The sequence below is a fragment of the Cinclus cinclus genome, chromosome 28, assembly GCF_963662255.1.
Source record: "Cinclus cinclus chromosome 28, bCinCin1.1, whole genome shotgun sequence".
NCBI lineage: Eukaryota > Metazoa > Chordata > Aves > Passeriformes > Cinclidae > Cinclus > Cinclus cinclus.
The window spans coordinates 1,158,878-1,171,993 of record NC_085073.1 but is presented as its reverse complement, the minus strand read 5'-3'; the positions used below and the strand labels follow the sequence as shown (position 1 = coordinate 1,171,993).

The 13,116-nt window shown below is 39.0% G+C and overlaps 1 protein-coding gene across 1 annotated transcript in view; it reads right to left on the bottom strand.

Annotated features, from left to right (window-relative positions):
- Positions 1–1,463: 1,463 nt before the first annotated feature.
- The window catches only part of LMNB2 (lamin B2), a 31,187-nt gene continuing 19,534 nt past the window's right edge, over positions 1,464–13,116 (bottom strand). Inside the window, exons 5-12 of the mRNA XM_062509868.1 lie at positions 11,283–11,453; positions 8,028–8,153; positions 7,609–7,829; positions 6,736–7,024; positions 6,138–6,245; positions 5,204–5,323; positions 3,725–3,826; positions 1,464–2,093 (exon numbers count right to left, since the gene is read on the bottom strand). Of these exons, the coding sequence (XP_062365852.1) occupies positions 2,052–2,093; positions 3,725–3,826; positions 5,204–5,323; positions 6,138–6,245; positions 6,736–7,024; positions 7,609–7,829; positions 8,028–8,153; positions 11,283–11,453 (1,179 nt within the window). The 3' untranslated portion in view covers positions 1,464–2,051. The remainder of the gene's footprint in view (positions 2,094–3,724; positions 3,827–5,203; positions 5,324–6,137; positions 6,246–6,735; positions 7,025–7,608; positions 7,830–8,027; positions 8,154–11,282; positions 11,454–13,116) is intronic.

The window sequence follows — 13,116 nt, the reverse complement described above, 5'->3', positions numbered from 1 at the left end:
AAAATAACTTTATGCTGATTGCACTCATTTGCATAACAACAAATTTAGGAAAGTTAATTGTAACAGTATGTCTGAGAAACATAATTTCACTAGATACACCTTACAGAGAGAGACATGATTTACTACATATTTAACCTTCTACTCAAGCAGAGTGGGAAAATTACATTAGGAAGATGGCCAAGTACATCAATGCAGTTATCTCATCAGCCCAAACAGCCAAATCTCCATCCTGTTTTTCTGTAATGGGTCTTATGATAAGAGATTAAAACATAATTCTAAATGTCTATTAGCTTAACTTCAGCAATTCAGTTATCCCACTCAAAGAGAGAAAAGTAGCATCTTTCATTTATTTTTAAATGGCAAAATAAATCCTGAAGCTTTAAGCCCCTTTTGTTCCCACCCTGCTTGCATAACAAAGCCATCAGTCAGAGCCACTGAACTGACTTTCTAGGTTATATCTGTCAGTCACAGTACTGTTCAGAGAACATAATGTCCAAAAGCCACCGAAAACATCCAAGCCTTGTCACTTGTCTGATGAGTCTTAACTATTTGAATGACAAGATCAGAGTTCAAGAGTGCAGGTAAAAATAGGATTCTGTATTGGAATCAAATGGTATCCAAATTTTGTACCCAAACTACTAAGTTTATTTTTCAACGAGGAGTTGAAAAAACATTTGCATTCTTTGGAGCAGTCAAGTATTTTTCCTTATGCTTAAAGATGAACACTCACCCTTATAGGACTCAGAGTTATTGCCAGAGAAATGCAGCGGCAGAAACCTTAAGCTAAATGGGCACTGTCAGATAAAAAATGCATCCTATTAAAATAAAAACCATCTGCAACCCATACAATGCATTTTTTATAAAAAACATTGTTCTCCCTTCACTCCTAGTTAAGACTTTGCCTTGAGCACTTGAACTCTGTGTCACTTATGTCTTTAGCTGTGTCACTTATGTCCTTAACAGAGGAAGTTCCTTTCAACTGTTTAAAAGTCACTCAACTATTTCTGCTATATTATGCAAATAGTGCTCCTTCATACCTGACAATGCCCCTTTGAACCAAAGTATGAACAAGCTATATCTAGCTCTGATTAAAAAGGTCAACATTTACATGGGATAACCTTTAAAATCCCCAATATTTATCACTGTCAAAAGTATAAATACGTTTTACTTCTAAAATCCTAACAAAATATTTTTAAAACTTAGTATGTCAAAATAATTAAATCATAAATACTGAATATCACAAATTGTGTCCTTGATTTAACTTGTGACCATGGCAAAATCCCCTAAAAATCAGACAGTTTGAACTCTGAGTTTGACACTTCTAACTTAGGATGGTGTGTATATTCAGGAAAAGAAACTACCACTCTCGATCTTTTGAAAGAATGACATGGAGCTCAGGTGTGACAGACCCAGGTGTTTTACCATTAGGCTGTCAAACCTCGGAGAAAGACCCAATGGCAAGGTCCTGAGTCAAAAATGACTAAAATAAAGCTTTCCTGTGTTGTTGCAATTGTGGAGCAGAACTTTGAATGAATCTGTCTAATTTTCCTAAGCTGGAAATTGCTGAGGATACCCAGCAAAATACTAGCATTTCTACAACTATAGAGGAGACACTCTGTGAATCTCCCCCAAGGCCCTGTAGATGAACACGCTTCATTAAACCTTTTTTCTGGGGGTGTTATACTGGTTATATATGTAATTATAGATTTACCGTACACTCAAGGAGTCTCATCTCATTTTAGCTAAAAATCTCTTTTCTGCTTTAGGTTTCTACATAAGACTTTATATTATGCATGGGGAAAAATATTGTATTCCAATATAGTGTTTCAATGAAGAGGGAAAAATAAAGAAATCTATTAGAAATCCTGGCAGTTTTGTTCATAAAGTTTTTTTTTGTTTTTTTTTATAAAAATGTACCAAGGAGTAAACTTCAAAGAAATCAGGTGATGCATATAAAAATAGTTTTCAGTGGCTCTGGAAGGAAAAAACAGCAAAAATAAAAGGAAATAAATGAAGGGGGAAAAGCGCAAATAATAGTTTTTCTTCTTTTTTCACATCACTGAGCATCCTCGAGAGGTTGTTCTGGGATCACCCTAAAATAAGACACACAAGTTGAATTCAGTTCTTACCAGCTATTCAGACTGCAAGCCTAGACTCTGGTTATCATCTCAATTGCCAAACCACTTTTTTAGTAGTTTAGTTACTTTAAGGGAACATCACTACATAAAAAGAAGTAGACCATATGTCTCCGTCTGCTGCCAGGACTGACACACTGCTCTTCTGGCTGTGCTTTCCTGCTGTCCTGGTTTACAATACAAGATACATATTCTATTACCATCTGAGAAGGGTGATCATCCTTATCTCTGTGGGAAGTATCTTCTGTTAATGGGCCACTGAGTCCTACTGTGTAACTGATTAAGATTACATCATCCCATTGGGAGATGCTCCAGCCAGGAGGAGGAGCCAAGCCTTTCCTACATAGATAAAAACTGAGGTTTAGAACGCCAAAAGCAGCCTTTTTCCACTGGATTCCAGAGGAAGAACCAGGCTTTTTCCACATCATCGCTGGACCCTTTGGAGGAAAAACTGCACCTTCTACAATACCACTGCTTCAACTGAACCACATCTGTAATCCAGGAGGACTGTAGCCACCATCTAATCGGACTGCACCAACACCCTGACTGACAGGTATCAGACTGTATTCTGACTCTGTCAGTGGCTTTGTTTTTTATTATTGCACGTATTTTGTTTTTCCTTTTTCTTTTCCTTATTAAAAACTGTATTACTGACTTGAAGTCTCACTGGTTTTGCTTTTCGAACCAGTACACTGCGACAGGTTTACTGGTTAGTGTCGGTATTTCCAAAAGCAATACAGATTACAGATGAAAATTGCGAGGCCAGTAGCTCACGACCAGCAAGTTCCTTTATTTCAAATGCTGATTCCATTTGAGAGAGATCTCTGCTGTATAGCTGCTTTTTTGGGTAACAAAAATCAGTTGTTTTATACTACAAATGCACTGTTCAATCTTTGGGACTAAAACGCTTTGAGAACTCACCTGCAAACCTGCACAGAATGCATTATTTGTGAAAAAGAGCTAATAGTCATTGATCAGAAGAACAAATCTAGTTTAAAATTTAAATTATTTTCTGGTATCACCTATGTATCTTTCTGCTTTTTTTGCTCTGTCCATTGCTGGTCACTTATTTAACATAATTAAACTAAAGGTTATCAAAACATACAGGTGGTATTATTAAGGAAAAACAAGTTTGTTTCAGGTGTATAAGGTATACTGTATCAGAAAATAAACCAATAATCTGATGCTTTCATCAAGAGAAGCATGCCCATTCCTGGTTTTCAGTGGTTATCTGGTAATATTCTGCTTCCAGCAAGAATGCTCCAGCTCAGTTGCACAGAGCAGCAGATACTGGGAGGAACACTGCCTGCTAATGCTGCAAAAGCATGATTTGAAGCATAGAAACCTTGAGCTGGCATCAGCCACTTCCTGAGCTGTATCAGGATGGATCCCAGCAGTAATTTCTAGCAGCACTGCTCACATTGTCTCTTTCGGTGCACTGCAATGCTGCAAGCAATCACTGAAGGATAGGAAGAAAGCACCAGGAAACTCAGAGCTGACAAAAGTTGGAGTATCCCCCCCCTAAATCTTATGCCTGATTGATGGAACTAATGAGACACAAGTTAAACATCTGGTCTGCATCTGATTACCTGTTGGTTGAAAAGGTCTTCCTCTCCATATTCTGTTTCGTCTTCTTCCTCTTCATTCTCTCGCATGACTACTGATTTAGTAATGCTTCTCACTGCAACTTCCTACACAAAATGACAGATAAGGAGATGGCCAGAAGTCTGTTTAGTTTTTGCTATACCATCAATATAATATCCCTATTAAATTTTGGAGACTTTAAAGCAACTTGGCCTAGATTTAACACTAGCTATGCAAGCAAATACTGGCAATACCCTGCAAACCACATCATCATTCCTATTTCTGTAGACTAAAAGGCATGGTAATGTAATTCAGTCGCTTGAATTTTCTTTCATTACCCTGGGATTTAAGAGAAGGAAGCAGACATGTTTCAGGTAATCGGCAGTCAATTTTACGAAAGGTCACAGCAGACACAGGTAGGAACTGTCTTGAGATACAGTGTAATGTGAGAAACTACACTTTCTCAGTGTGATTACACAACATAAAGAATTTCCAATTTCTAATAAATATTCAGTGTCAGTTCATATGTTGATTTTCAGCATAGTCTTACAAGCCAGGCACTAAACACAATTTCTAAAACCCCAGGAAGCTTCCTTTATGGCAAAATTATTTTTAACACTTCTAAATAGTGAGAAATTCTTCTGCCTACTTGCACCATGGAAGTCAGGTGCATAACATACACTCCTAAGCAGGGATACTAAAGGAAACCATAGTGGAAACAAACATGGATTTGAAATTTTTTCAGGTACTAGTATGACCACATGGTTAGAATATTGAGTGTGTTAGCTTTCTATTTGTACAAGTTACAACCTCCCCCACCTCCTACCTCATCCTGCCCACAAAGTTCTTCCAGAAAACTGCCAGCAAGAAAGGCAACACAAAAATGATACAACTGTAGTCTGTTTCCTTTTCTTACTTCTATCAGACTGGGGATAATGGCATGGTTATGTGGAACAGCCAAGGCACGATTCTCCCTTGCAAGTCATCTACAGGGATGGTTTTAAAAACATTAACTGCAGGCAGATGTAGGATAATACAGAATGCTCAGGAACCTCTGCCAAATGAGAACTTATGATATGCTTCTAACATGGAAAGGACAACTATCTTCCTATATTAATATTTACACTGCACCTCAGAACATCATAGGAAATATAAAAGAACTGTGAATTGCCAGAAATGCTTCTTTTCTTTGTCTCTTCTGAAAGTACATAATCAAATTCCAAACAAATTCTCTACTAGAAGGGTATTCTTCTAAAACAAGAAAGAAGTGCCTACAGGCATAATCATGACTATCAGAGTTTTCAAAAATATCCCAAAAATGTCAGAGATATGCACACAAACCTAATTATTTCAGTGTTATAAACTGTCATATTAGAAGACAACAGCAGACATCTTACAATCAGGATTTTGTCACTGTGTCATGTCACCCCCATCCTCAAATGAAGAGTCTGGGAGATGGGCCCCAGCCCATGGACACAGCCTACCTCTCCTTCAGAGTTGACGAGGTATGTGCGGATATTTCCACCAGTGCCCCAGCTGCCTTGGTTCTTCCACACGAGAACAGAAGGGGGGCTGTGAGATATGCCTGCATCTGCACCCCAGATCTAGAGAGAACAGCAAGCTGTAATTAGCTGTTTATCCAATTTTTTCTTTTAAATATACATATCCCCCTAATTCTCCTACTTCTCTCTACAGACTAGGTTTCTTTTGTGAATTCAAATGACAGTTTTACCCTACTTTTAACTACACTATTACTTGTAGTAAGGTATTAAAAAAATCTAATATTGCAGACATGAATTATTTTCTGAACAAATTTCTCCTACCACTGTCTCAATAACCATACTGTATGGAGCCAAGGCAAAAAGCAGCAGGTAGTGTATCAACTTAATCTTTTATACGTATCTGAACAGTTTATACTTAAGTAGAAACAGCTGCAAGTGATTAAAAGATACATTTATTTCTTCCTAAAAGAACATCTATTGAAGACTGAAAATAAAATGCAAAATTACTGAAAATCAGCTGTTCTACTACAGTTAATGCTGAGAATGTCCAGTCTTAACTACAGTCTACTACTCTGGATGAATGCTCTGAACTGTTCCCAATTCTTTAAGAGGTTGAAGCAGGATTAGGATTCTAAACCTGGCCAAAGGTGTTTGGAAACAACAGTCCTTGACTAATTCCCCAAAACACCTTTTTCTTCAACTTTCTCTGTGCCCAAAAAATGGTCTAAATACTTAAGTACAAATATAGAAATTAATTTATTGTTTTGTATTTTTGTAACTGAAATCCTGCTTCTCTAGGGAGATCCATGAACCCAAAAGTTATACTCCAAACCAGGCTGTACCAGACTTCACGATCTCCAATTGCCACGGCATCAACAGAAGAATATGTTGTTGACATACTGTAAATACAACTTACTGTAACAGTCTGCCCAGCTCTGAGGACATACTTAGGAGTAAACTTGTAAGCAATTTCATCTCCATCTCCAATTTGTCTTTTCAGTCTCCAGTTACCCAAAGACTGATCCTAATGGAGAGAGTCAGAAAGTTATCCAGAGTCAACAAAACAGAACTAACAGTCATCACAGTCTAGGTATTTGTTATTAAAATAATGGGAATATAAATTTATTTATATGGTTGTTAAGACATTTGCATTCTACTTTGAAAGTGTTTGCCTATATGTAGTCAGAGTCTAAAGTGTAAATCCCGTGAGGTCATTCAGCAAAATTTTAAAAGATGCATATTTCACACAACAAAATTCTGCTAGACAGCAGGCTGTTTTTGTGAGAGTGTCCCAGCACACATTTACACATTTGGGACACAAATTGTATTTTCTTCCTGCAGCATCTTAGCCCACCATTATGTTCAACTTTTCAAAGCCCCCATTAATTCCTCCAGGATGCTGAACCTTGAGATGCTGCTCCTGTTCTCCACATGGCCATACCTATTCATGCTGTACAGGGCTGCGTATCACCTCAATTAGCTCCCTGTTTTCTATGAGTTCTGCTGATGCTCACCTTCTCTGAGTTGTTCTTAAGCTGGACATATTTGCCCTCCAGGTCTATCTCTTCTATGCTGATACTTCCTGTAGCTGAAGCTTGCTGGGACATTTGAAAGCTGCTGCTGCTGCTGCTGCCACTGATACTTCCTGTGCCGATCCCACTCGTTCCACTGCCGGAAAGCTCCTCTGCTTCGATACGTTTTCTCTTGCCTCGGGAAGAGCGAATGAGTGAAGTGCTGCTGCTGCTGCTGGAGGTAGCTCGAGAGACCGTGACACGGGAGGAGGGACTTGGAGAGAGCTTCAACCTTAACACAACCAAGAAAGCATTTTAATTAACTCGCCCAGAGAACCATTGACAAAGCTACAATATCCTCAAGTAACCAGACTATAATGTGCTCCGAGGCTGACAGCATCCTCACTCTGTATGTCAAGAGGACTGCATACATGAGGAGAAGGGGGCTACCCATCCCTGAGGAATGTTCTGGCAGTATGACCATGTGACATGGAAAGCAGTGCTACTGAGAGCAACACAGATCCCTTAACCCCCTCCCTGAAGCACAGCTGCTAGTAAACAGACTATTCTTGGACCCCATGATCTAAAACCACAGAAGTACAAGCACTAAGTAAAAAGATGATATGAAGACCAAGCACAGAATAATGTATTTCACTGTACTCCAAGACCATTACAAAAACTCAAAGTAAGGACAGTGTTCAGTTGAGAACAAGTGTTCCATTCAAGTGTTCCATGCAACAACGTTGTGGTATGAAGCCAATATAACTTCACTGAAAGGAAATCTGGGCATTCCTGCTAAAGTGGGAAAAAAATAAGCACAAGAAATGAAAATAACATTTGTGAGTCCTTAGAAAAGAAAGTGGAATCTTAACATACCTTTCCTCTTCTCCTTCCAGGAGTTTTCGGTAAGCACTGATCTCCATGTCCAGTGCTAATTTAACATCAAGCAGTTCTTGGTACTCTGTAAGCTGAAGCTGCATCTGGTCCCTCATGTCTGTCATTTCCCTCTCCTTTGCATCCAGCATCTTCCTAAACTTCTCCCGCTCACCAGCCATCATTTCCTCTAGTTCCCGAATACGATCTTCTGCTGCACTGGCCTAAGCACATAGCACAAGAAAAAGCCCACCTGGCATCCATGCAGGTCCACTCAAAAAGTTAAACCACTTCTCCCTCCCAAATTAACATAACTAAGATTTGTCTGTGTAAAATTCAGAAAATACGAAGGGTCAGAACTGCTAATATATTCACACAAAACAGCTGTGTGTTTGAGATGACAGCCAATTTAGTTCCTTTACCTGTTTCTGAAGACCAGAAAGCTGGTAGCTGAGAGCTTCTATCCTCATGCGAGCCTCCTTCAGCTCCTCTCGAGCTGCACCAGCAGCTTTGTCATTTTGGTCAGAGGACAATTTGGCATTCTCCAGCTGGAAAGAAAGTTTTATACAACTCACTTGTACTGAGTTAGAAATCCTGCAATATCCTTTTGGCAAAAAAATAACTAATTCTAAAAAAATTTAAATGGTCTGGTAAGTTTAGGATTAGAACTGCATAACATTAAGGACCAAAGGAAAATCTATTTTAGATCTGTTCTTATAGGATTTGCTTAAGCTACTAAAAATACTCTATTAGCTCTTCCATTATACAAGCAACCTTCGTTTCCAAAAAACTGACCACATGCTCTGCTTGTTTGTCCTAAGGCAAATCACACTGGGTGACAGCAAAGGCTGCCTACCTAATTCATGTCCTGGTCCAAAAGCTCCCTGCATGCCCAGAGACTAACTCAATAAAATACTCCATGGGTATTATGTCTCTGCTGGCTATTTGTAACTCAGGCACTTCTTCAGTCAGAGACAATATTTTGCTGCTTACTATCTCTCAGTGGATTTCTCAGTCAGGAATTTGTCTCTGCTTCTTTAATTTTTAGGGCAATGAGCATAGCTCTACATTAAAGAACAATACTTTTTGTTTCTTCTCAATCTGGACATCCTCACTGGACATTCACTGTCCCTGCTCTTACTGAAAAAGTAATAAACAATCACTCCTCATTCACCTTCCCCCATGCTATTTATCCTTTTACAGATATCCACTGTATCTTTCACTTCTCTCAATACACCTCTTTTCCATGTGAAGTTTTATTTAAAATCTTCTCACGCGTGACTTATTTCCCACTCTAAATTCTCTGTCAGTCTGCTCCATATTACTCTGTAGTACCTTTGCAAGGAGCAATAAAACTACCCATGGCACTCCAGTTGACATCCTGTCCCACAGGCAAAACAATGGGTTTTCTTATCTTTCCCTAATAGTTCCCAATATACAATTAGTTTTTATTTTTTTGAATTTTTAAAAAATTTTTTTGCTAAAGATAGTGAACAAGTTTAATTTCTAGTGGTTAATTTTAACCAAAACAGAGAGAGCAAAACCAGAACTCTTACATGGTAAATTTCATGAAAGCAGAGAACTAGAAAAAGCATCCTTTGCATGTCTTAGAGCTGGACCTCAACAATTTTACCATACCATGGAAATCACTCAAAAACTAAACTAATCAAATTCTAAGAACAATATACAACATACAGGCAAATGTTCTTTAGCCACACAGCACAAAGGTTTATAAAATAAATCTTCATTACCTCTGCTGTTCACTAGGTTCTGAGCAGCACACACACAGCCTTCTTTAGGCCACAGATTTTGAAGGAACTTCAACTACACACTCCATTACTTCTTGTAAAATTTAAAATTAAAAAATATTTGAAGTTTAACAACCATCCACTAATTCACAGTCATGCTGGCATAGTGCCAAATACTCATACTTAGAAATTTTATTGCTTATTATCACAGATCATGATGATCTTTGTTAGAAGCCCTTTTTAAGTATTCAAAACTCCCAGTAAGGTCTCCCTGGAGAGGTCTCTTGTCCTGTCTGTACACCCTAGCTCTCTCAGCTCTCTCCATATGAGGTGCTCCAGTCCTCGGATCACTTTTGTGGTCTCCTCTGGACTTTCTCCAGCTGCTTCACATTTGTCCTGTGCAAGAAGTGAGCTTTTACCCAAGACCATCTCATCCTGCTCAGTAGCTAAACCTAATGATTTGCTTTGATACCATATTGCTCTCCTGCTTTTGCTCTCTAATAGGGACACATCTTTGTTCAGAAATCACAGAATGAAATTCACAGCTAAACCCCTTTCCTTCCATATTCCAACTTCATCCATAATACCCACATTTACGCAGGGAAAAAATAGATTTATTTGTTCATTCCCCTGTTCAAAGCTTGCCACTTTTTCATTTTCTAAGTCTGTATATTGCAGCCTATTTTACAATTTTTTCTTCCTACTAAGCATCTTCTATCCTGGATCTCCTTCAGACTGTGACAAGTAGCTCCCTGTAAAAAGGTATTACATGTTCCAGAGTTCTGTGAATAATTCTAACACTGCCAACTGTGTTGAGGAATTACATTTTAATTTTGGGGTTTTGTATCTATTATCTATAGTGTTGCTGCCGTAAGTAATAGTTAAATATTTGCAGATCAATGTTTCTCAAACCAAATCATCAACCCAGAGTTCAAAGGGAATCTCAGTGAAGGATTGGGGAGAGCAATGTTAGCAGGACCATCACTCTTCCAGCGCAAGAGAATAAGTGGTGTAGCTATTGACAAGTATTTTCAACAACCAGAATTGCCAGGGTGGGACTCTTGAGCAACCTGGTCTAGTTTAAAGATGTTCCTGCTCAAGGCAGGGGACTGGACTAGATGGCTTTCTAAGGTCCCTTCCATCCCAAACCACTCTACAATTCTATGATTCCCAAATTATATACCATGGTTTTCATCACCAAAGTTGGTCAAGAAAGGTCTGATACCTTGCCTGAAGTTTCCCTGTCACCAAAGAAATCACAGCTGCATCTAGTAATTTTCTAGTCCAGAACCAATGTAGATATCTGAAATGTGGCCAGGCTTAAACATATTTAAAAGTGCATTGGTGTGATTAGGAATACTGCAAAGACCACAGTAAGAGCAAAGTGACAAGGTACCCTTAGATAAGAAGCCCCTTCCAGTCTGTCTATATATTCATTTCCAAGCTCACTGCATCCAAGCAAAAGCCCATACTGAAACACACACACTTTGAAGTTCTCCAGTCTCCCTATCCAGCTTCTTATGCACAACATATTGCACATTTTGCAAGTCTTCCCTACCCCCTCCATTTGTGAAGAAAAACTAGATCTACAGAAGTAAAAAAAGAACCCTTATAGCAGAAGACATTGCCTTATAATCTACTGCATGACATTCACTGTTCCCACTCTGTCTTCTGCAGAGACAAACAACAGCTCCACATGTTTTCTCATTGACTACTCTTGGCTAAAGCTATTGCTTGCTATTACCACTGGATATAACCTCCCTGGAACTGCATCTGCACTCAAATCCTAGGGAAGCCATTTGCACATTGGGACAAAACTTCCTCAAATTACAGTTACTTGTCTCATAAGAGTAGTAGAGCTGATAGAAGTGGGTTTTATCTCACAAACTGGGCTTGCAGTCTGACAGTGCTGTGGACAGCAGTTGTTACCTTAGCCTGATAGGTCTGCTCCAGCTCCATTTTATACAATTTGACTTGTTCATCATGTTGATTTCGCAGATCCTCCAGAGCCTGAGTCATTTTGGATTCATACTCCTGTTGGCGGCTTGTGTCCACCTCAATCAAACGATGTTCATGTCGTTTTCTTGTTTCCCTTATTTCCTACACACACACAAAAGAAGAGGGACAAATTCCCACACTAAGGTAAACAGTACAAGCAGTTACATTCAGACAACAATGAACTTCAGCAGTACTAAATATTTAGTACAACGGAGCTACAGTACTACAGGCATTAAAGCCTGAGAACTGCTGCATGAACTAACAGATTCAAATTATTGTTTTTGTCAGGATGTAATTCTTAAAATTGATCCAACTTAAAACCAGCTTCAAAAATAGCTATATACTGTCTAAGTAAGGAGCTGTTTTATGCTACAAACGTCAAAATGGGGGGAAGTGAGAAAAAAAACATGCATTTTTTCATAGCATAGAGATACCATATGCTGCAGTACAAACCCTGTCCTTCTTAATATACATCCTAACATTGCAATAGCGGCCTACAAGGAATCAGATTTAAATGAATACCTTTTGTGAACATTATATATATTTAAAAAATAACTATAGAGAAAAACTGCATCTTCAAATTTCACTCTTAAGCACATGGATCTCATCTATATTCTAGATACTTGATCACCCCTTCTTATCAGATTTTGATTAGAGTATTAATAAAGCAGCAACTCAAGCAACCCTGAAGATACGATTTTTTATGATCAGAATTTGTACTAAAAAATTTTCATTTTTAGAAATGTAGGAGTTTTCTGTGCTCAAGAACACTGGTTGCAAACTAGTAAGGTAAGGCTTACTCAGGCACTTATTCATGCAGAGACCTTGCCAGGCCTGAATGTGTGGTATGAGAAAAACAATTTCTTCCTTCGGGGCAGGACAAACAACCAAGGAGTGGTTCTGAGTACTGGGAGGAGGCCTGAAGTTGGCAGCAGGGCCATGAGGAACAATAACAAGGGAAGGCAAGGCTCAGTTTTGCTAGACTGGAGTCATAGCAGGGTAACACATGTTCAAAGCAACTTTGCTAGCTGTTTTGCACAAATGCTCCACATTTAAAAGCAGATCCCAAGAAACACGTCCTTTTACTAGCAGCAATGTGCTCTGAAGTGATATGGAAGAAGTTTTTCTTTCTGTGGTTAATTTTTACACCAAGAAAACTAGCAAGCAGCAGTCTCTCAGTAACTGTAGGTAATGGCAGCTCAGAAGCTGAAGGAATGTTGTGGGGGACTACAAAAGATCAGGTGAAGGGCTGAGCTGATCCAGCAGCTCAACACCACTAGAATAAGCAGGCCTCACTTGCCACACTCCCAGTCACTATGTCTCAATTCTAATGGAGATTTGGACCCTTCAGTGAACCAAATCAATTCACTAAAATAAAGGAAATCGATTTTTTTATTGCTTCGTGTGTTGACTTGGTGCACAGAAGAATCAAAGAGCTTCAGGAATGGCTACACAACACCCATCCTTGAGCACAGCAAGCTTCAGGATTAGCTTCTGCTGTCTCATTTAGCTTCACCTTCAGTCAGTAGCAACACATTCTCTCCAAGAAGAAAAGTAATTTTAAAGTCCTACAACCAAACAAGGATCTGTCACTGCAGTCAGTGTACCAATCCAACTGCTCTAGGGCATGGAAGTGAGACAATGGTCAGTACATCTCAGGGTGATCTCCCTGGTTGGTTTCTTTGCCCTGCTCTAGTCCCCGTCCCCTGTCCTTAGCCACACAACCCTGTCCCATCCCTTAAACCAGTATGAGCACTCATTTGGA